The sequence below is a fragment of the Cebidichthys violaceus genome, unplaced genomic scaffold (assembly GCF_023349555.1).
Source record: "Cebidichthys violaceus isolate CVI_PGR_0920_01 unplaced genomic scaffold, fCebVio1.0.p SCAF_8, whole genome shotgun sequence".
NCBI classification, from domain to species: domain Eukaryota; kingdom Metazoa; phylum Chordata; class Actinopteri; order Perciformes; family Stichaeidae; genus Cebidichthys; species Cebidichthys violaceus.
In genome coordinates, this window is record NW_027176964.1 from 13,430,254 (window position 1) to 13,455,180 (window position 24,927).

A 24,927-nucleotide genomic window follows, 5' to 3' on the forward strand; every position below is an offset into this window, starting at 1 on the left:
CTGTCCTGTGAGAGCATATCTCTAAAAAGTCTACTTTTCATGAGTTTAGAAAAATATCCCTGTTTTCAGCTTTGTGACAATACATTTCCCAGCTGATCTGAGAGGCTTTTGAAATAGTTTATTCAGCTTAAGTAGTAAGAAGGTTTCCACAACACATAAAGAAACACTTGATCCTTCAGTTTATCACAAATATTCAAATTCCACACATCTAGAAATACAGGGTTTTCACTGAACAGGAAAAGGATGAAAAACTGTAATGAAAAAAGAAACTAAAGCTGTCTAATAAATGTAGTGGAGTAAAAAGTACAATATTTTTGTGTTTGAGATGTAGTGGAGTGGAAGTATAAAGTTGCATAAAAGGGAAATATTCAAGTACCTCTAATTTATACTTAAGTACAGTACTTGAGTAAATGCAATTAGTTACATTCCACGTTGTATGTCAGCAAGTTAAGCAACCTAGAAATGGTCTTATTTGGCACGTGTGTGGTACTTGGACACTTTTAATTAATTAAATCAAGTTTTCTACAATAGTTTGGGTTTGTTGCAATTATCTCCACATGTATATGTAGTGTAGAACTACAATTCCCATCATGCTTTGAGTGAAATTGAATTTGCCAAGGCAGTTAGCTGTTAACACTGCAACTATGAATGGACAGACACCTATCACCTAAAACTAAAATGGATTATTTGCTATATTTTTATAGCTAACTAAAAAAAGTCTTAGAACATTCTACTTTTCCTGTAATTGCTACCATATTTATCAGTTATTTCCAGGGAGCTTCATAAGGAAATTATTAAATAATTAAAACTAAAATGTGATCGTTATATTTCTCAAAATGAAGATCTAAATGTGTAAATCAGGGAATTTAAATTGTGCAGGGAATTGTGTCTAGTCTATGTCTAAAGGTATAAACAGATGCTCCTTTTTTTTAGTAACATCCTGCCACATATTCAGCCATGAAAGTGTTATTTCGTTGCTATATATGTCATATTAAATTGTAAATATAAACGACAAGCTGAAAAACGAAAAATCAGTTCTTTGGGGATTATATTTTTTGTAAATTTCATTCAAACTAACACAGCCAACACCACTTAAAGAGAGTAGTATATGGTAAATTTTAAATTTGCAAATGAAAGTGGTTTTGGATGATTTCCTTTCTGACATCCAGACACATGACACAAATGCAGCATGAGCCTCTCTGTGGCTCCCAGGTTTCACCACCTGCGGGCTGTATTACTTACCATCATGGCTATGAGAGCACAGATATAGCTCTGTTTCAAGATGAAGTGGAAGATTTTGACCATTGCACTGACTCCTCTCTTCTTTATCCCATCCTCTCCTTCCTCAGACTTCTCCTCTCCTTCCTCCAACGCAGAATCCTCCGGGGGAAAACGCACCTCATACACACACTCTTCCTTCTTCTCTGGATGGACACAGAAACACAACTCAGTTAGAATAGTTACGGTACTCCGTTTCATTATTGAGATAACCCTTGTGCCTCATTTTAGAAAAAGTTGCTGACAAAATGTGAGTTTTATCAATCTGGTTTTAGAAGTTGTTTCTAAACATGAGTCTCACAGTTTGTCTCAACCACATAGCCCTTTTAAGAAGTTAGCTTACTGTGATCATTGATTATGCATTACATCATTACCATGTGGCAGCAGTGCTAGTTTAGGATGCAACTATAGACTAGCCACTCTTATATTTTTATTTCGTGCCTCCTCGTCTCCTCTCTCCCCCGTACTCCTTCCTGTGACCCGTAAATCAATCTCATGAAAGGACGTCTCAATTCCTCCATGCATCCAGAGGAGGTATGAGAGAGGATGCACAGGTGTATGCTTTCCGGAAATTGTTTCAGCACCCGTGGTGAATAAAAAAGGCATTCTTGTCACACTATGTTACGTTGTGAACTGGATTAAAAGTAAATATGTGTTGTTAATATTCATTTCATTCAGTTTGATCTTTTCAAGGACATTTAGAGAGAAGACGCAGGCGGTAACCAGCTCACCTGTTACGTCACTGGGCTGGTCCATTTTATACTGAGGGGTGGAATACAAGTCCACACAGACTGGTCCGTTCTCCGTTGTGACAAAGTCAAAGGACGTCCCGTTTGAGGTGGGCACAGCCTGTAGATCATCATCACAAATTACAATAAAAAAGTAACTGAGGAACAGGTTTGTTATGGGATCACACTACTGTACTGCTTCCTGCCCCACAAACGCAAACAGGTATAACTGCTTTTGTGTAATCAAATCATTCACCAGCAGGATATTTTATTCATTTGCCAAAAATAAGCAGATTGTAGATGTGGCTTTTTGTTGGTTTCAGTTAGTTTGTTGGCAGCTTAGTTACCACACTTTGGCTTTGTAGGGCAGTACAGGGATTTCTTCTACTTTTCACACTGCACATTCTTTCATCTCGGCAAACACTAGTCCGCCTTTAGCTTCGTGGTGTTTACATAAAGTCATGTGACCCTTGTGTAGTTCGTTTCTAGTTTAAAGTTAGCTTTTTACCTCTGACGATTTAATTTCAATTTCAAAAATCATAAAAGTGGTGTTCATTTGTGAAGGTTCTCTCGCTGAAAACTTGAGTAAGTATTATACTTTTTTTTTTGCCACAGAGCATATTTTCAGCAATGATCCAAAGGAAAGTCCCATTGGCTTTTTGTCGAGGGAACCGGTGCGATGCAAACTTCCAGGTTGGCCTACAAAAATACGTCATCCCTGCACAACTTTAAACATCACAAACAGCTTTTTATACATCTTCCATGTTGCCAACTCAGAAGGCACTTTAGCACAGTGGCTTTTTGATGACAGCGTGACAACTGAGGTGTACTGCAGTCTATACAGGAGCTAAACATAAACTTTGAAACACAGGTTAAGGATAACTCTGTTCTATGAGGGTGCAGTGTGAAAAGCACTTTGCAGTGATTTCTTTTCTTGCAGCAGGACTGAGGGTTGAAGGGGGGTAAGATGCACAGATTTAAGACACATCCAAAGCAGCCCCCACCTCAGTTGTACTGTAGCCATCCAGGGTGGAGATGAGCTAGGAAGAGAAAAGAGCATACAAGGCAAGGTGCGTTATCGATGAGCTGCTGAAGTCAAAGGCCTCCTTGTTCTTTATAGTCGCTGATAAGCAGGAACAAAGTCGAGCAGCACTACTCTGTAAATCGAGCCCATCACTCATCTGTGTCTGCACACCCTAAAAGCTTTTAAACCTCAGGAGGTGGCCGGTGGAGACAGACTACGGACCTTGATATGGGAACAAGGTCAGAATGTGTGTGTGTGTGTGTGTGTGTGTGTGTGTGTGTGTGTGTGTGTGTGTGTGTGTGTGTGTGTGTGTGTGTGTGTGTGTGTGTGTGTGTGTGCGCGCATTTCCAGCTGAAATCTTTCCAGGGATAAGTCTATTAAGAAGGTGAACGCTCGGGTAAAACAAGATGTAATGGAACAGCTTGACTTCACAGTTTAACAAAGTAGGTTTCATGTTTATTTTTACCATTATTGCACTAAAACATTACAGAATTTTTCCGTTCAACTTTATTATGTTACAGCTGAATCAATTTGTTCCTAGTCAACATCAGTTATCAGTTGTGCTATTTGGGTTTTTAGCAGCCAAGCTTGTTGATTCTCAACAGATCTTCATTATTTTTCAAGGCTGTAGAAAAATAAATTCTTGAGCATGTATTGATGTTTGTTTGTTTTAACAATGGGATTGTGTATATGTGTTGTACAATGGTATCCTAACCAAAGGATGATTACTTCATGACCTGTCCAATAATCAATGCTTTGTTAGTCCTGCGTGTGTCAACCCTGACGTACGTTTTTCTCATCTGTGCATTGGCGGGATTCCCACCACAGCTGCCTCTTCCTGTTAGCGGAGTTATTTGTTCTGTTTCCATCCAGATCTTCCTCCTCGCACATACTGCCGTCCTTGTCGTCCTGAAAAAACAAAGATAGACAGTTTGGATGATATATATCTTCACCACTGGACTTTGAGCTCAGTCCACTATTGTGCAACTGAGACGATACTGTCAAGAATCCGTTTTAATCAGCTTCCATTGGAGACTGTTTTACAGTGTAGGAGTGGTTATCTGATGAGGAGATGGGTGACCTTTTAGAGAGGAAATGATGTAGTTTTACCGTATTTCTTACCATTGATTTTCTGTATTGTATTTACAACAAATAGTACCATCTAGAAAGTGTCCAGGTGGCTCAAATATCACAAAATACAGAAAATAAAACTGCACAAAAGGCTATTCATGAGCAGGCTCTTCAGCCTTTCAGACATATTTTCTTTTTTTTAAATTCACATTAGAAAGAAAATTCCACTTGTTCTCAGTTTCCCGTGTTTCATGAATTTTGAGCATCAGTATGTTAGAAAAACAAAATAATGCTGTACTAAAAAACTTGATCCAAAACAATACTGAAACAGGATGTAAAATATGAAGCTAAATAACAGATAAACACATTTGTTAATAAGTCTGTGGTTTAAGCATATAATTACTGCTGCCAAGGAGGTCATGTTTTAAATTTTGTTTGTTTGTCAGCAGGATTACGGAAAAACTACGAGCCCGATTTTCATGAAACTTGGTGGAAGAGTGTAGCATGGGCCAAGGAAGAAGCCATTAAATGTTTGAGCAGATCTGATTCACGGATACACATACTATTCTTTACTTTCGTTAAAACTGCGATATAGAGCATGGCCTGGGCAGAGGTCTGTGTCTGTGTAAAAAAATGGCAATTGGACACTTGTTAATGAAACCAATATGAAATCCAGACTGCACAATTGAAATGTTTGCTCTATAAATAAATGATTATGCTGACACTGTTGTGTGATTGTCATTTTTTGTATTTCTTTGTTTTCAGTCTGCAGTCAGATATCGCTTCATAATCTGGCATCTCCACTATCGAACAAACCTGTCAGCTGATGATTTATGTCGTAATCATGTTTTATTATTAGCGTTGTCTAAAGTGTAAGAGTAGGTGAAAACGTACACATACACACACACACACACACACACACTCGCACCCCTCTGTGGAGAGATCAATAATGCATACAGCCCTGCAGGTTTACAGGGAAGTATTGACCCCTCTATAAAAACACTAATCTATAACTCCATTACAGGACAGTAGAGCTGAGCCTCGAGGTCTGAGATGAAGGAAGACGGCTTGAATATAGGAGTGAGGGTCTCCATGACGTTTCCAACGTTACATGAACTTACATTGAGACCTGCAGTAGTTCCACTTCAGTAGTGGGAGTTGAGAAGACAATATAAAAAAGGTGAATTCTTCAATAACCATTAGATAGTTCTTGGGCCAATCAGTTATGAGAAAAAACTAATTTTTAAAGGGTCAATTCACCCAAAGCACATTTTTTGATTTTGGTATTTAGTCATTCAAATAGTTTTGGTTTCACCCACATACAGTGGAGGTGAATGGAAATACATTAAGTCATCTTAAAACATATATCTCTATATATTGTTAAAGCAAATTGTCTTTTAACAAACAATGTCCCAGTTACTCGACATAATAAACACACTGAAGTCAAAGAAACAGTTCCTATGAAAACGTTTGATGCCGTGTTTTGTTTTGTGTAAACTGACCCTTTAAGTTCAATCAAAATCAAGTGGTCATTTATTTTATTTTTTCTTATAATTCTATCAATCAAATTATATTTGTACGTTGTTTATTGTGCGATTTGTCTCTTTTATAGTGTAGGAAGGTGTAGAGAGAGTCTGTAAACATAACATGTACAAAAGTGTGATTTAAGAAGTGCTGGATTATTGACACAATATAATGATATGTGTATCGTTAACATGATGTCAATATTTTATTTTCTAAAAACTAAGGTTATCGTCAATACCGGTATATTGTGACACCCCTATTCAGAGTTTAAAATTTGGACTTTTAATTATAACTCCCTAATTGAGTCAGTTCATCAAGTCATAGTATTTCTTTCAAGGACTGTAGATTTTGTCCTCCTTCTGTTTCTTTGAGAGCTTGATAGGAGGGGATCTTTTAATTGCCAGAATGAACAGACGTCAATGTACATATGAACACCTGCATATTGTATGAAAACAGACTTGGAACATAATGTCCTATTTTTTGAATGTTTTGGTCCTCAGAGCTTCATCGGGATGAAATGTACCTATAAGTATTGTTATCAAACTGACTACAAGTGATCCACAGTGTGTGAGATCTTTCATGAGTCAGAGTTTACAATCTGATGACGACTTTCTAGTATAAACTAAAATTAAAAATATGGCATCATGTTTTAGATTTTGTAAACATTTGTACCAAAAATGCATTATGGCTTCATAAGTCGATCACATTTGGACCATTGTTGTTATATGTTATGTGTAACATTTACCCCTATAGAGCACTGGAACACTAGAACATGGTACCCAGATGCATCCTCCCTTCACGCTTTGTCAGAATTAGACCGTCAGTGTCTCAGATAACACCTGCGCTCCAGCGGACAGATCCAGCCAACGATCGATCGTCCTGGAATCTTCCATCAATACAGTTTCTCTGATCACGAGGCCACCTGGCTGCCCATTTAATTCAATTTGGTTCTATTTCAGTTCACTGTCTGGAATTTACTGAGGAGCCGCATGGAGGTGTTGTGTGTGTTAAATTCAACGAAAATTCAGGCTGACTGCCTGCATCCACCAAGATTTACATAAACTGCAAATCCAGCTTTCTCCAAGCAGGAACTCATTCATGTTTAACATCACAAATAATTGTTAAATCATACAGTTTGATGGGAAAAAAAGAAAAGTTGTATTATCTGGAGGCAATAATCTAGGTCCATTTCATTTTTCTGTTTCACTTGAGGGTGGTAATTATATACAAATCCACCCTGAGTTGCTCTCACTCTTATTAAATGTAGCTGTGATTTTGTGATGAAGAGTTGTAATTTACTCTTTGATAAACTCTTTGTCTTGTATTTGATTGTCTGGTCACTTAATTACATTGTTGCATCTTCCAGAATAATGCATAATGCCCAGAAGGAGGTGTGAACTTGGTGCATTCAGCTGAGTTGAAGATAGCGATAGTGAAAACTGAATGGCAAATCATAAAGGATGTCTTGACGCTGCATTGCCTACTTGTCTATCGAGGCTCTGCCTCATCCACCTGTATATTTCTTTCTCTATGATTGATTGAATCACTGCAAAATCTAGACGGAAGCACTTAAGCTATGATTTTAAAGCAATACAAAACTGTTTTTGATGGCTGAAACAGAAAAAGCATCATCAAATTGCACAGTAAATCACAAATCTTCAAAAACACCTTTGTTAAATAAAGTCAAAGTTCCCCCACCTTTATGAAACTCTGACTAAATCTTCACGGTATACAATGATTGCTCACCTAATATAATGAGCCTGTACGGACAAATTATTACAAAGCTGTGAACTAAAAAGGTCTACTCTCATGGGCTTTCTTTGCTTTTCTGTCTGCTGTCCTCACCGTCAGCTGGTCGATGGGTTCCTGCAGCCAGAGGCGGATGAGCGTGGCCAGGGTGTAGTAGAGAATCAGCAGGATGATGGGATTGACAAAGTGGTTCCACTTAAGCTCCGGGTGCACAATGAGCTTCCATGTGTAGGAGCAGTTGCTCTGAACAATGGGGGAGATGCCAAATATACTGCAGAGACAGACAGACAGACAGACAGACAGGTATATGAGAACAGGAACATTGACATGGATTTGACTTTAGGAAAATCAGGAACTTTGAGTTTGAATTAGGAAGAGACGACGTTGTGTTGCTTGGAATTTTATTTTAATGGAGGTCAACATAAAAAGGAATTCTGTCTTAAGAATGTGATTTCTAAGCAAGATCATACAACTTTATTATTCCCAGAAAATATGTCTCCGTTTAAGATCTGCAACAATTTGTTGATTACTCATTTAGTTGACAGAAAATGAATTTACATCGACTATTTTGATAATCGATTAACGGTTCAAGTAATATTTCTTGCAAAAATGCCAAATATTTGATGGTTCCAGGTTCTTATATTACAACAAATTGAATATTTGTGTGGTTTGGACTGTTGGTTGGACACACCAGGAAATTAGATGACATTTTATTGTGAAACAGAAACCAGTTACAAATGCCCAGACAAGACGATTTATCGATTAATTGAATAAATAATGAGCAGAATAACTGTTATTTGCAGCCTGTTCTCTGTTTGGCTCCCACAGTTTTAGTCCTGAAGATAGCTAATGAAGATGCTTTAGATTTATACCCGACAAAAAAATACAACCTTTATTCCATTAATTTGTCCTTGAAGGCAAGTTTATAATTGAACTTAAACTCTTTGTAATTCTACAATCGTTGATTCAGTTTTCTTGACTTGTGTCCTTCCTCAACGGCCTGGAGAAGAAGCAAATGCATGAATACTCATCCTTAAATCTTTTGCGAACTTGCCCAAATGATCAATCAGCAGATTGGACGGTTCTCATTGAGATAAGTGTATTGTTTAATTTATTACATTCAATTCAGGCCCTGGGTTCTCCATCTTTAAAACTAATTATCGATTTCAGAAACAAAGCCAGGATGGTTGAATGGATGCAAACGTTACAAAAGACTGAAAGGACTGCAGAGTCATGCTGTCTGTGCTGGACGGCCCATACACTAAACATCAGTGGCTCACAACCTGGGGGCCGGGACCTAATTTGAGAAGTGCCAGGATGATTAAAAGGGACGAGGAAAGAAAACAATGTATTTTAAAAATTATGTTTTATTTCTATCTATTTCATTTTTAATTTTTGACTTTAATATTGGGTACTTTCTCTTCTTCAGGCCAAAAGAAGCCTCAACAGTAACGGTATTGTTTTCACCTTGTGAGTCTGGGAGTGTGTCATCATTCACTAAACAAATCCCACAACAACTTCTCCCTAACAACACTGTTCCTGCTTCCACACATTCGTAAAGTTGCTATCATTTTTGATCAAACCCTCTCATTCAAAAACCACGTCAATGACATCACAAATCGTCTGCTCTCCCACTCCCGCACCAGAGATCACATCACACCAGTCCTTCAAAACCTCCACTGGCTGCCTGTACAGCAAGGAATACAGTTCAAAATTCATTACATACAAAGCCCTTTACAACCTCGCCCCTTCATACCTTTCTGACCTGCACCGACACACTCCCAACCGCAACCTCAGATCCGCCGACGCCAACCTCCTAACCCTCCCTACTCTGTCCAAGCACTGCACCTGGGGAGTCAGGGCCTTCTCCGTTGCTGCCCCCTCCCTCTGGAACTCCCTCCCTCAGCACCTCAGACATTCTCCGTCACTCGCCACTTTCAAAAATGCATTTAACTATTTAAATCTGCTTTTAACCTGTGATGCTAGTTATGTATGTTTTTGTTTCTTACTCTTATAATGTAATTTTTCTACCTGATTTATATTGTTATTGCTTTTATTGTTTCTGTATTTAACATGTAAACTGCCTTTGAGTACCTTTTCAAGCGCTATACAAATAAAATATATTATTATTATCATGGCAAAATGTGGTCCTGGAGACACCTACTGTAGTGGGAACTACCACAGAGGCAGTGTTTATATTTCTTTGTCTTGTATGTCCGGATGTGGACAAACTAAGTCACTACTATAGCGTCGCAGTCGGTGCGTAGTTGAGATCAAAATGAAAACCTTGTTCGAAGATGGGTGTGGTTTGACCAAGAGCGCCAGAAGTAGTGGGGTAGGAAGTGGGGAAGGGCCCCCCCACGCACACACTTTACTTTTTTTTTTTAGTATTTTGCTCAATCTGTACACACATTTATTGTATGCAAGTCAGTCCAGGGAGACGACTCCTCCTTAGTTGCTCTTCCTGATGTTTCTTCCATTTCTTCCCCTTTAAAAGGTTTCGTTTTTTCTTATCTGAAAGGACTGAGGCGGTCGTATGCCGTACTGATTGTAAAGCCCCTTGAGGCATGTTTGTGATTTGTGATATTGGGCTATATAAATTAAACTGACTGAGCCTGCTGCCACCACGACAAGCACCCTGGATATATGGCAGGAAGTGGAGGGATGGAGCTATTGGTGAGTCCAAATTTGTTTTTATAATCTGAAGGAGGTGTTGCCTCAAGGGGTCCTTCTTCAGCGTAATTCTTAGTTTTATAAATACAGGTCCTGATGTTCGTAATAGGTGGTACATTACCATGATATCCACTTGTAATCAACAGGGAAAATACAATGTCAAGGAACAGTTGACTGGCCCTCATTTAAACAGCTTCAGAAATGAAGTGTAGACTTTCTGTTAGATGACATTCCAGCAAAGACAATTTCCTTCCACACTCTTGGAATCTAAAAAATGCACGGAGGCTAAAAATCTGGTTGTACCACAAAGGACTCCGTTTGATTCACTCTTCCTCTGAGCAGAACAAAGATCATCTGCTCAACAGGAAGAGCACTGACGTATCCCAGTGACAACCACACAGATTTAGAGGTCTCCTGAGTCTCTGCCATGTGGAGGAGCGAATACCCCCCTCTGACCCCGTCACACTTCCTGAACGGTCTCTTCTTGCAGCTGGGGGAAAGCCCGCTAGTCACATGACTGGGGACTTCCATTGTAAGAAGGGATGGCAGGAAGTGGAGTGGAAGCCAGGCCTCTCAACAGTCTCACTCAACACCGGGCTGACGGCAAGGCCGACTCAACTGTCAACAAGCACAATTAGGGCAAGCACTGAGGTAGCCTTTCTTTTGTCCAATGGGAGCTGAACGTATTTACGTTTGTAAGTTTCCCTCAAACGGCGTGAGGGTGAGCAGAGAGGTAACAGGCCGGATCGCAGAAGAGCGTGTTACTTTTATCATCACATTGGGCCTTAGTGTTTTTTTTACGCAGCGGCAGACAGAAATACCTCAGCGCTGTGGAAAGTCAACATAAACGCACAAAGACACGGCAGATGATGAAATAGTTGGCCTGTTCATGTAAAGAGCTATCAAAGAAGAATTAGAGTCATTGTAAACTTTCCAAATTTAAGGCTTCAATTATCAAATAAAGAGCTGATCAAAAAAAGTTACACCCACTCTCCCTTATTTACTGCTGGGAATTAAATGAAGCAAATTTACAAGTCAGTATTGAAGTTAAGTCATTTTTGGTGATAATTTAAGATGGTATTTTTTACACCTTGTGATTTTGTGTCATCCTGGCTAAATATGGTCCTGGAGACAAATATTATATTATATATTGTATTTTTTTCATAGAACTGTTTTAATCCTTTTAATAATTTAGAGAGACTTCAGGGAGTTTTGGCCTGAAGACCACTGATTTAGATGCGACTCCTACTGAATAGTTCATTCACGGTTTAAACAGACTATTGATGAGTTTTCTAACAAGAAGTCCGTCAATACAGCACTGTAATCACACCTTATCTGCCACCTGAACCAGAAGAAGGATGGTGAGGACACAAGGTTTGTCCAAGGCAGCTTCCTCTATACATAGCTGTAAATAGCCTCGGTCCTGAGACCCAGCAGCACAGCTTTCAAATGAGGAACCGTGAGATCAATAAAACCCTGTAACACCAAGGGCACTGAGATAACATGAGACAACATCTACAATGAGACAACAGCTAGACTGAGACAACAGCTATAATGAGACAGATGGTGTATATTATGATTATCATACATACTGGTTTCTATATTATATTCAACAAAATGTATTTGTCTTGTCGCGCTGACTACAGTATATATGTTTTCCAAAAGAAATTCCCATGGGGCAGGACCAGAAGAGAAGAGACTTTACCTCTCTATTGGATTTGACTTCCTGTACCATCTTCCTTTCAAAATAAAGTGGAAATGCCGTTAGGAAATAAATGTTATAATATTGTGAGATGGGGCATGTTTTACATTATTACAATTTCCTCATCAACATATTGAAAATGTTTTTCATTATTGATTATAACTGTGTGTGTTTTGATGCATATTCAGAACCCAAATGAAGATTAAATATGATCAATGTCCACAGTTAGAATATAAAAATTAGAGGATTGTAATTTTTATTTTTTAGGTTTTATGTGAGATTTTGGCACCATTTCGTCTCAGTGAGACTTTTTATGGTCAAATAAAAGTTAACAAAACGGATCAGTACCAATAAGGAATTTATTACTTGAAATGATTAGAACTGGGTAACATCTCCTATAGTTAAATGTTCCTCCTTTCTTGGTGTAGCAGAAAATCACTTTTCTTTGTCAAACATCTCGGTCTTTTGTGTGTATTTTTTAGTAATCAGCAAATAAACTGCATTCTTTGCATTCAGTTGTCAGTCAAACAGAGAGTTTAGTGACTAAAGGTACTTTCTGCTACAGACTTTGTATTCATCACAACTGTGTCTAACGTATGTTGGCAAGGTGTGCAACGATGTGGCTTTACTCCAACCACACCGTTTCACCGCTGCAGCCACAGACAGCTGATTGTCTCTTCTCTCATGCATAATAAAACAACACTGGTTGTACTGAAGAGCCTAAAAGCTCTGCTTCGGATATTGATGTGCTGTGAGAACGAGTTTGATATATCTTCCCTCCAGCTGGGTTTGCCTTTTCCTTTGCCTTCTTGTTTGTAACGATGGTAAATATTTATTATCATTTAAACAAACCTGCCTTGGGCTCAATAAATATTGTTAAGTCAAAAGGAGCTCTTGCCGCTGAGCGCTGTCATCACGTTATGTTACTTTAACATTAGTGAGGAGCCAGACGGCATATGTATGGGCTTTGTGCTGTTTAACTAGAGAAATACCATTTCAACAATTCATCATACAGACATGAGATCTAATGCTAGTACATTTTCTCTAGCTTGAGCCATCACTCACTGCTGTTTCGAAGGCATTTTGTTCTCAAGGTTCAATTCATCTCTTTCTGTATCCAATCTAATACATCCTAATAAGCAGAGATATTGTAAATTAATAAGTGTTTTGATTTGGACTGATGAAATATGTTCGAACTTTGAGTCTGTCACAAAATTACAGATTTAACGTAAACATACAGGATTCTAGACAGTGTTTGGATTCTGAGTCCCTTTTTTTCGGGATCATAAACGTGCATGTGTATCACCTGATGTAATAATCGTCTGGTGGTATGGACTCCTGGAAGAACTGGAACTGGTAGAGGTACAGTACAATGAGGTGTCCAGCGCTAAAGATGGCCATCAGGACACACATGCAGCTGAAGATGAGTGTGTCGAAGGTCCGGCAGAGGGACCACCAGGTGCACAGGAACAGGAAGATGAAGAAGTAGACAGCCGAGGTCAACGAGGGCAGCGTGACACCTGAAAACACAAAAGAAAAGGAATAAATAGTCAGAGTTGTAGTTTACTTATCTGATTAGAATGCTTATTAATTATCAGCTTTTGTTTTGACCCAAATAGACCACAATACTTCAGTTGTTGTTGGGGGTAAATTATAAAATCTGAGAAATATTAACTGATTTTCTTCCTTAATTTCCTAAACCCTAAAACCTCACACATATAGTTCAAGAAGCAAGTTCAAACAGCAGTGACAAATGATCTGCAAATACTGTTTGGCTCAAATTTGTTTGTTAGCCATTGAGCTGGTTTTGCATGATTTATCCTATTTACTAAAAATCAAATATACTTTGCACTTCTGCACCCTTACTACAATCATTATATTTAAAAGCACAGTTTAAAAAAAATTGATTCTGTTTAAATCTGGTATTTCTGCACTTACAGATCAGGATTAGCTAGACTAATATTATCAGTATTACAGTATACCATCTGTAGAATTAGAATGCAGTGGAGGCTACATAGGATTGTTGCCGACTCGTGTGATCCAAACATTACCAATAACTATAGATAAAATAAGATATAATAAATAAGAGTAATCATCAAATATAGTCCATTTAATAAAAATTACTCATTTAATCTTATGAATCACTTTGTTCAAATTCAGGATATTGTTGAAGGACCTTCGGTACAGGTCTAACACTTTGCCTTGTTTCAAATCAAAAAGTTTGGGAATCACTGCAAAGCATGTTTTATTTATTTATTTTATTTCATAGAAAATAGTTTTTTATCTTTATCATTTCATAGCACAGGTTATGTTTTAAGAACAAACTGTGTTGTGTTCAACAGATTGTTGAAAGTTGTGTGAAAAAATATATTTATATATTTCTCAACTACAGTCTGAATCAAACCCACACGACAAATAAGAAGCAGACTTTGTGAATAGGATAGTGTGATGTTCAGTTCTCTCTTAAAAATGTTCTGACTTTCATATTCTAAATGAATTCTTTTAAAAACTCTCTGCTTTCAAAACGTTACTACAGAATAAAAACCAACAGTACAGTCATTGAAAAAAAGGTGCCAAGCAATCACTGTAACACTTGGCTATTCAGGCAGTGATGCTATGAGACCAAGACACAGATTCACTGCACAGCATCCAACGCTGCTCACCTGTAATGCCCAACAAAATGGTGACCACCACCTTCCCTGCAGTCGTGATCAAGTTCCCGATAATCTCCTTCACTTTGGACGCAACCCCCGCCACAAGCCGTAGGATCTTCATCTTGGTGCTCTCCTTTGCTTCCTCCTCCTCCTCTTCTTCATTTTCCTCCTCGTCCAGCTCCTCCTCCTCTTCATCCTCCTCGGCCTCGTACCCCGCTTCAAAGTCCTCCTCTAGCAGGATGTTGTCTTCCAGGCTCAGCTTCTCCTCTTCTTCCTTTGGGGAGTGGGATTATAGCGACTCATTACATTTCAGTATAAAATGATTAATGGTGCAGTTTGGAGGTCAGAGCTCTCCAAGGTGCTGAAAACACTTTCTTACAGGTAGTGCTTGCTTCACAATCCCATATGTAAACTCTATTTTAACATTTCTAAAGATATATGTGGTCTGTTTGGCTGCTTGAGACATGATTAGCAACCTGTGGCTTGAATCTCATCCAGTCACTTCTTCCTTGGCTGCTGTATCTAACCAACCATGTGTCGCTCTGTTCCTACAGTCTCAATAAAATAGAGACATAATAACAAGTGAGCCATTCACCGTGATTCATATAGAACACATAAGGCACTAGACAAAGAAAGTAGCAGGTGGTACAAAGCCAGTTTTGAATCAAACAATAATTTCAGCTCAGATTGCTCGCTGACGGAATTAAAAGTGTGAAGACAACGCCAGCTCCATAGATGAATTCCTGTTGTTTCTCAGTAATGGCGAGAGCTGCCAGCTATGCCGGCGTGAGCAGCGCAGTCAAAGTGATTGTGGATTTAATTAACACTGAGTCATAAAGACAAGGTAGAACTTGCCAGGGGATGGGGGGGGGGGGACTACAAGTCATCAACACTCAAAGTGCAAGAGAAAACACGTAGATGTCATCCATTACCGAGATAAACAGTCAGAGACCTGAACTGCAGTCTGGAAATGTTGACAAGCTCACAGAGCGAAAAAGAATCCTTATTCTGGTCCAGAAATCTAAAAGTTTGTGTAAAGATGATTACATTGGGATTTAAGCACACGTGAGGTTTGACACATTTCCATTTTTATATTTATAAGAACTTTGTAATTAAGACATTTTTTACTTCTTCTGTTTAGTTGTATGGACATAAAAGTCTGCTTGGACACAGTTTTTTTAAGATGTTTATCCCAATACACGATCTAAAGCCTTGTTTATACTCACCCATGGCACTATTTACTGAAATGTAGATTTCTATGAGCTTCTGCTTCTAAAGCATTTTAAAACAAATTTGTCGTATTTGTAATTCAATGTTTTACTTCTTAATTTAAGTTATTTGGTTTTATCTTATTGTGGCATTCATGTCTAAAAAGACCCCTGCACACAGCGGTCACACAGTAAAAGTCTAGCTAATGTAAGAAAATGTTACTTCATAGTTGTTTACGTATATGTGGTCAAAAGTTATCCACCCATCCTAAAGGCACATTACTTTGTCAAAAATGTTTTATTTTATCAAAGACAAAAACTATATCATACAAAATGTGAGGATTTGCAGAGGTAAACAGAGGCAGCCCTACATTAAAGACAACTTGCTTTACTATATTACTAATAAATTAATTAATTAATTCAGATAGATAGAATGATGGATGGATGTAAAAGTCAGACATTGTTTTCAGGACACTGCTTGTCACCACAAATGAAACCCACTTGTTCCTCGGCTTCGAAGTCGGCGTTGTACTGGGCCATGTCCTCAGGCGGCCTCTTCTGGACCAGACTGCGACACAGCAGCCAGATGGCCAAGCCGGCCACGAACATGCCGATGTCAGGGATGAACACTCGGATGCCGTTCCCTGCATCTGCACCAATCACACTGGCAGAAAGCAGACGCTCAATGGTTCCTAATGTCTCCCAGAAACTGTGATTTTGGAACATTATTGCAGGCTAGTAACCAAATGATGGAAAATGGGGCAGAGTACGACAAACTTAACTGTCCACGGACGATCACTTTTAATATGAAACCGTTTTTCCTAAGACTGGGACATTTCCTTCACTTGGATAAGGCCCACAAATAACTGTGCTGCGTGAGTTTGAATCTGGCCTGATATTTGTCACATTTCACCACCCTCTGTCTCTCTCAATCTTTCATGTCTCTCTGATTATTAAAAAAAAAAAAATGGTTCAACAATCTTTAAAAAGCTTGCAGTAGTTGTCACTGGGCATTCATTTCCTACAATCTGTGTTCACGTAGACTGGAACTGTTCTCAAACTCGTGAGTATGGGTATTATTGCAGAAATTTCATCTTTCAGAAAACACCATCTGTTCACATGGGAATCTGGATGCTTTTTTCCATTACTCAGCTGCTCTTTTAATATGTTCTGTGTTGAATTCTTCAGCTTTTATATGGAGTACCACCCACTTTAATGAAATCAGGCTTGCCTGTTTTAAACGTGTTGCCGTTAAAAAGTGAGTGAAATTCCATTCAAACAAAAAGGCCATGAGAGAGCGTGGGTTTTATTTTTAACCAACGTGTGAAAAACATGTTTACTCCTTTGAAAATGAAATGGCATCCTTTGTTCACAATAACGTGGTGCGAACAATACGTTCTTTTTTTCCCCTCATTAAACTTCTTCAAACAAAGTGAGAGGGTTTGAAACTACTTTAGATTTTCCAGATTTAATGTGTTAATTAAGTTATGTTGATGCTCATACACATCTTACGTGATGCTATTCTCACACCAAACACTGTTTATAGATAATAATAATAATTTATAACCAAATAATATTTACTCCAGGTCTGGTCTACGCAGTGTGTGTTTTTCATGAATTGACTGAATTGACTGACATTGTTTGATGCTTTGTGGTTATATCGCTGTGAGCAAACAAAGCTTTTGTAACATTTGTTATTTGATTAGTCTGCTCACCTCTAACTAAATACTGAAAGGTTTGTTCAAACAGGAAGCTAAACAGTGGCGGACAACTGTTGCCAAGACAGCTACAGAAACGCCAGGATTCAATCCACTAAGATGTATTCATGCTGCCTAAGGACAAGATTTATGAGGTGTCATGATTGCGTGTGCAATTAAAGCAAATGAAAATTGTCCTTGAAATGGCTAGCAGGTTTCAAAATCTTTAAAGCTCACCATCCAAAACAATTTCTATTTCAGTTTTACAACAATCCCACCTACATCCTGTGTTTGGCCACCAAAGGGTTTTCTTAACATTTCATGCTGAGCTTGGAGTTTAATTAAACTGTTTACAATAAACAAAAAAATACTGATGATTCTGCGGTGCAGGCTGCGGAGAAAAAGCCGACCAAATGTTTGGATCAAGTTCTAAAGCAACTGGTCATTTCAAACAAAAGCAATCTCATTCTGGCCTTGAAAGGATATTAAGCTTGTAAAAGTTAGCAAGTTAAAAAACGGAGAGCTAATCAACACGATGGAAAACACCAAGTGCTTTATTGTTGTGAAGCTTCGTGCATCCTCACGTGGAGGAAAGAGGTGGAAACTATCAGAACCAGAAAAGGTTAAGAGAGCCAGCAACTTTAATGATTACTACTTTTATCATGTGAGAATATTGCAATAACATTTGCAGTACTAAGACCTTTCCTCACTGCCTCAGGCTGCAGAGGTTCATGAGACGGCGGTGAAAAACGACAAATATAGAGACCATAAAATATGTTCTAATCCATATAAATATTTGATATTTATAAAGGATTTGAAAAGGTCAAGCTTGAGGAAACTGAAGGATCTGTCTAGGTGAAAAGACACAACAGCTGTGAATTCTCTTTAGACTCCATAGATCTGACATCAACTGCATTTTCCTCCACACTGGCCGTAAAAAGGGAGAAAGCATCCGCCTATGCAGCTGTAAATATTGTATATACTGTATATGATCGCCAACACAAACAGGTAAATGCAGGCGGGATAAAATGTTTATGGCTCTACTTCCGCCACTTACAGTATACTATCCACCGAGGGCTGTTGAGTACTGGAAAAAGGATGTGGCTGAGTTTGGACATTCCCGTACTTAGGAAACCACATCTAACACGATCATGGGGGTGTGAGGAGACAGACACAGCGGCAAAAGCTTTGAAAAATAGGCCCGTCAACCGATTGTCAGACGTAACTGGGTTTAGCGTTCATCAAGAATCCACACAGGGACAGGTTAGGAGCGTTTATAAACCTCGTCAGATGACGGGCAAGCGCGGCTAAATGCAAAAAGTGGTGTTTAATGTTATTGTGGGGTTGCTATATTTAGGACACTTTGCACAAATGATGCAACCTTCTATAGTGGAAGAGAACCACATGTCTGATCTGGTGATAGATATTTCAATATTAATGACTTAGGCTGTTGATTTGATGACTTAAAAAGCATTGCCCAACTGTGAGAAAGATTCATGCGCAGTTAAACAAAATCCGCACTTTCTATATTTTATGATGCATGATTGTCAGGAAAATGTGATTTTTGAAATAGTTTCTCTTTACAGGGATTCATATTCTGGGTCTCACCAAGTGTTCTACATGTTACTCAAGTGAATGCATTTGTTGTGAAAGTGTTGAATTAATTATTTTCTTACCTCTCAAAGCCAATTTGTCTTATGGATTTCTCCCAATTGGAACCTGGACAAAAACAGCGAGTTAGTGAATATAATAGTCTTTTAAAGTAGACTTATAGATAATAGTCATTAAAAACATGGACAAGCAGCTTTCATACAAAATTTTCAAACAAGCAAAAATAGATGTATTTCAATTACTGTACCCATTATAGATACTGCTAATAACTGCTGTTTATTATTCACTATTACTAAAGTATAAAGAATTGAGATCTAGTCTGTAAAAGTAGTTTTTTTGCCTCCAAAAACCTTTAATAATGATAAAATAAACCTTTAAAACACCTGCTTGAAATCATCATTTATAATAGTCAGAATATTTTTTTAATTTCAGTTGATATTTCATTTTCAGGGGAAGGAGGAAAATAATCCTCTCTGTGCTCACGCAGAAAATAAAAACATTTCATGCAAGCTTTGTTTCCAAAGCTCGGACTGGCTGAAGTGTTCCTGAACGTCACTCCAGCGCTCAAAGGGAGATTTCCAGGTATTCAACCGGCGTACTGAGAAGAACTGCCGAAGTTTGACAGGCCTTTGTTCTCCAGCCAGAGAAAACATAACATCAGCTTGTGACTTGAGGATCTCGACTCAATGACATATCGACATATCCGGCTGTTTTGAACAGTGTATTAGGCAACTAATTAGGTGCTGAACTGCTGCGGTGCTGAAGTTTCTGGTTTATGGAGCGCAGTGAGGAGAGTGAGGATGTTAAAACACACTTTAGTGACAGTAACTCAAAACAGACTGCTGAGAAAGCGCTGAATCAGAATTACTGTATCTGCTCTCTCACCTGTGTGCAAACTACTTTCAGGAGGTTGTTAAGCTTAAAAACGTGTTTTTGCTGCAACTAGAATAGAATATGAAATGTTCAATTCCAAGGTAAAAAGAAAAGAAAGAAAACTCAACCATTAATTCAGGATGATGAATATACAGTATCTTAAAAGGATTCTTAAAAGGACAAATATTTTTCATTTTAAGTGGGAAAAGTATTTTCAATTGAAGCGTAAAGGTCACTTTGGATTCAGGATGGATGACAATAGATACAGCTAAAAGCAGAAAACAACAAAAGATAAAAAAAATAAATGACACACACGCACTCCAACACACACCCTAAGTATCCCGTAAAGGAATGAGTCACACTGTTAAAGGCACTTTGTCAGAAACAGGAAACTCTGAATTCCACTCAAGGTGAATAAAACGGTAATGGACTGTCGGTGCAAACCTTGGTGTTTCTTTATTACTCATCAGTGAATAAATAGCTTCCATATCTCAGATGTTATGTGTTGTGTGGTTGGAGTAGAGGAGAAGAGTGTGGAGGTCAGTTGGTTCATGAAACTTAAAAAATAAATTAGGAAACCATATGTGACGGGAGGAGCCCATATGACTAACCCCTGACCTCTGACATCCAACACCCACAGTCGTCCTCCGGCTGAACTGTTAAGAAAGCCTCCACACGTCTACTCCCATTTTAAAGTGCTCAGTGACCGAACTGTGATGCAACACATCACAAACTGTAAAGCCTAAAAAGTCAAAACAACGTGTACAAATCAGTTATTATTCTGTATGCATTGTGGTATATTATCACAATCATTTCAGAAATTTACAGTTTTCTTTGAGCATTGGTGCCACTTCTTTTCTAACATCACGGGCTATTATTGCATATTGATAATAGGTTGCATTGGATTATTAGCTAAAAACTAATGATATATTATAAATGATTCTAAATTTTAAATCATCTTATCATATCTCCACATATTAAAAACAATGCTCAATGAAAATGATAATTTTTACAAACTTATTTTGGGCCTAGTGGTTAAGACGCATACTAAATGACTGCTTTCTTCTGTTGTACTACCTTAGATCCAGAGCACCACCTGTAAGAAGCATGTTTTAGAGAAAAGTCCAACTCAACCTACTCGATGTTAAGCCAAAATTCTTGCTGAAGCTGAAAGGTTTACTAACTGATATTATCAATATTAACATTGTGTTAAATGACTCCATCTAATCAAGTCGTTAGTAATCCCGAACCCGTGGGAATTAACAGCCAACTTGGCATCTACAAACTTATTATTATTTAGCTGCTTTAACCTCATTATTTTAGTTTTACAGCTTCCGCACAGACTACCTGGTTGGGTCTCACTAATCCTCAACCCCAAATTAAACCATAGGCAGTAAACAATACCAGATAAGGCAAATAGATACAACCTGGTGGTGTGGGAAGTCAAACATTTAGCTGGCAAGCTAAAGACTCTCAGGACTTTTCTCAGGAGGGGGGGGGGGACCAGAAGGTTCGCCACAAATATGACTCCAATGAAATGGTCATATTGCTCTGCGTCTGCTGGGTGTTTCAGTAGTTAACCGTTTGCTAACATGTTAGTTGAAGATGACTGAGCGGGACTGTGGACAGATTTTGGCACCACGACAGCATCGCTACCGTGCAACATGCAGTCCTAAAACATTACAGATGTGTGATGAAGGCCGAGTTCGGGGACGCGTGTGTTCCGAGCACCCACACTTCACGCCACTGGCCCGATTTGGCGTCGCGACTTTTTTAGCGTTCTTTTAAGAACAAACAAAAATTAAAACTTATATAGAACACACCGTCATAAACAAACTGGACTGGTGGAGGTTAAAGCATCAGTGTCAATACATGTAATGCCAGCCACTTGCATATATTATGTCACTTTACGGTTTTTGGGCTTCTGGTCTATTAAACTAGCTACTTTACAGTTTGTGTTATTTACAAGTCAAAGAACTTTAAGTGGACGTGATGCACAGGAAATATGGTTCACTGATGTTGTTGTAATGCCAAATAGTCACCCACGAAGGTTTATGAAGATCATAGATAACTTAATGCCCCATTTAAAGCTTCAAATAAAAACTCTTCTGCGTAAAATGTCAGCCCAGTGACCACAGGCAAAACAGATTCTGTTTCAGTAACTCCAGAGTCCAAACATCTGCAACACCCAACTTCACCCAGCCCAAACTGAGCTCCCAGGTGAAAAAAGAGGAAACCAATGTCATACATGAGGAATGCCAGAGGTAAAGTCAGGCCAGTGTGATCCATAGGATGAGGAGAGGAACATTGTGTAATACAGCCTGAACTCAGCATGGAGCTTTCTGGAAAAGTGTGTGAGGCTTTCTGCTCATCGAGGCGAGGCCGCTTTCCACCCCAGCTGAACACCAAAAATACCTGTCCTCAGACTTTATGTGAATATCATAAAACACCCTTTGTACTTGCTGGGCCGTTAAACTCTCAGCACAGCATTTCTTTTCACTTTCTCTTCGATCACCGGGGCCTAATGCCTGTTGGCCTTTTCTGCAGAGACTGGTGATATGCAGCGTCAACATTTCGGCACGTCACGACTGTGATCAGGCAATCGGTATGCGGAGGGAGAATTCAGTAAATGTTTCACATTTGGTGAATGGTGGGCAGGATATGCGTGGATACGGAGGGCGGTAAAGGTCAACAATGGCGTCTACGAGACTTAATGAAGACTACCTCTGAGGAACTGGTCACAAAACAGCCATTCAACAGCCCGTTTATTCTTTATGAGCTGGGGAAATATCCATTGCCATCAGATACGAGCCAAATCAAACTTGCAAATCCTTTTTTATGGTTTGTTTTAACCTTCTTAATCTCCAGATGGGTGGGCGTTGCCACTTTGTACAATGACTGCCAAAGAGTTTAGACAATCACAGGAAAGCATTTGGTATCTGGTGGTCTTTGACAGTTAATGCAAATACTTGTGACTGTGCTGACTCAACATGGTGGGAACTGCATTTATAAACAGAGGAAAGACAGACGACTCCAAAGGAAGCCAGCCCCAGCTCATCTGGTGACCAGTCACTGACCTGATCTAACAGCTGGAGGTGTTAGCCTTGTTGGAATTTCAAACTCAACTCAGTTTACTGCTCTAATGGTGTATTTGGCGACTGTGAATAGGGGAAATTATATAAAGATATCTGGAGGGAGGATAACCACCTCAACTCACCGCAAAGGAGGACTCCTTGTTTATACTTGGCTGCCAAAAGGAAAAGGGTGTTAAGGGGTAAGATGCCAGATATAGAAATCTGAGATAAGGAATTTTCTCAGAATGTAGGCGGCGCATCAAGGGGACAAAGAGTAATGTCTGACTTCCTGTTGCATATGTAGCCCAGAAACAAAAATAGGAATAGGATGACACTGACTTCAGGAGGTAGAAGTCCAACAACAAGTCTCAAATAATCACAGTGGGGATGTCAGCAAATGTTATTCAACTTCTTTCTTCTAAGTGTCTCTTTAGCTCCATGTGAAGTTTTTCATCATGAGTGTGTGACGTTATATTATTTCTCCACCCGGTGCCTTATTAATTGTCATATGACAGCCAGGATCCACCAGCTGCTCATGTTAGTGAGCCCAGTGCTTATACAGGGACTTTACTGTTAAATGTTGCAGATAATTACTCAAGATGGAATTCATTCAAGTGCCAATGACACTTCATGATATATAGTCTGAAACGAAACTCTGAATACTTTGAATCACAGATAACCATAGGCTGGTAAAGCAGTATTTTAGTCATAAAAATAAAGTTTGTTAGTGCTATGGTATTTATGGGTATTTATTTGGAGTGATAGTCTAGATAGTCTAGATAGATCTTAAAAAATAAATAAATATGTAAGCATACTTTGAACTACGTGTTTATTGATCTAGTCTTTTGCTAAATTCAGTGTCATGTTTCACTTAGTAGAACTCAGATACAAGCATTATCATTATCTTCCTATTCTATTTTATGGGAGTGTAGCTGATTTGCGTGCCTCCCTTTGTTTGTGACAACCAGATGAGCAAACAGCATTTTGACCGCAGTGAAAATATTGCTTTTGAGAGGCTAAATGCCAACAATTATGGATTGAAGCAGAATATTTCATGAGATAAAAACATGTTGTGAATTTTGGAACTCATTACATCTAACTATTCGCTACAGCCCCTCTAAAACCAAGCAGGTCTGACAATGACTGTGACTAAGAGTAATCTATAATTTTATCTGTTAAGGTATCGGTTAACGGGGATTAGCAATCTAAATTATCATTCCTTTTCCGCCCGAACAGAGCCAACTATTTTATCTCGCCTTTATTCGTCAGGGCATAATGGTCATTACAAATTAGTCACAAAATTAAAATGACGTCAACACATGCTTCTCTTCAAAATTGACATTGACAAAATGAACCCTCATGTTAACATATTGAAGTTTCCTGATCTACGCATGAATATTAGTCTACCAACCAATCACCCAATCAAGCTTTTCAAAGAACAAATTATGTTGCAAAGATTCACAAAATACGTTCATTTGTTTCACAATTTACAATCCTGTTAATGCAAGTAAGTATTGTGTAAATCAATAGACAGACTTACACAGATAATAAATAGATAAATACAGCAGATGGATAGAAATGATGGTCTCATCACACCACGGTCTGAGCTGCCAAAAACTGCCTCCCTTTAGTAATAAAGAGTTACTTGAGTGAATATTTAGTCTACCCTCTCTGAACGGTTCTGTGTGTTTCTGCCTGAGGCGATAAGGTCCGTTCTGCCCTCTGAGCAAAGTTGGCTGGACTTGGACGGTGGAAAGCGGATTACCTCCATTAGAAAGAACAAGTCATTAGAACACAAGGTCAGGCTCTGTCCCGTCTAGACACATTCAAATTTTACAGTTTGATACAGTTTCATGAGAAGCCCGAGGCCAACTATTAACACCTCCCCAACACGGAGTCAGTAGCGTACAGTGTTTGCTTTACTGGCCATATGGCAGAAGGAAGCTAATTACATTGAGGAATGTGTTACATTCATAAAGAGTGAGGATATTTGTAGAAATTTTGAATCGTGATTAGTGAATATATTTTACCTTCTGCTGTAAATGGAGCATGTCTTCACTG

General features: G+C 38.7%; 1 protein-coding gene across 1 annotated transcript in view; it reads right to left on the reverse strand.

The window, feature by feature from the left end:
• LOC137892525 (piezo-type mechanosensitive ion channel component 2) overlaps positions 1-24,927 on the reverse strand; it is an 83,608-nt gene that overhangs the window by 45,187 nt on the left and 13,494 nt on the right. The window contains exons 4-11 of the mRNA XM_068737733.1: positions 18,985-19,027; positions 16,113-16,275; positions 14,413-14,677; positions 13,056-13,269; positions 7,471-7,645; positions 3,820-3,939; positions 2,010-2,127; positions 1,243-1,424 (exon numbers count right to left, since the gene is read on the reverse strand). Coding sequence (XP_068593834.1) covers positions 1,243-1,424; positions 2,010-2,127; positions 3,820-3,939; positions 7,471-7,645; positions 13,056-13,269; positions 14,413-14,677; positions 16,113-16,275; positions 18,985-19,027 — 1,280 coding nt within the window. The remainder of the gene's footprint in view (positions 1-1,242; positions 1,425-2,009; positions 2,128-3,819; positions 3,940-7,470; positions 7,646-13,055; positions 13,270-14,412; positions 14,678-16,112; positions 16,276-18,984; positions 19,028-24,927) is intronic.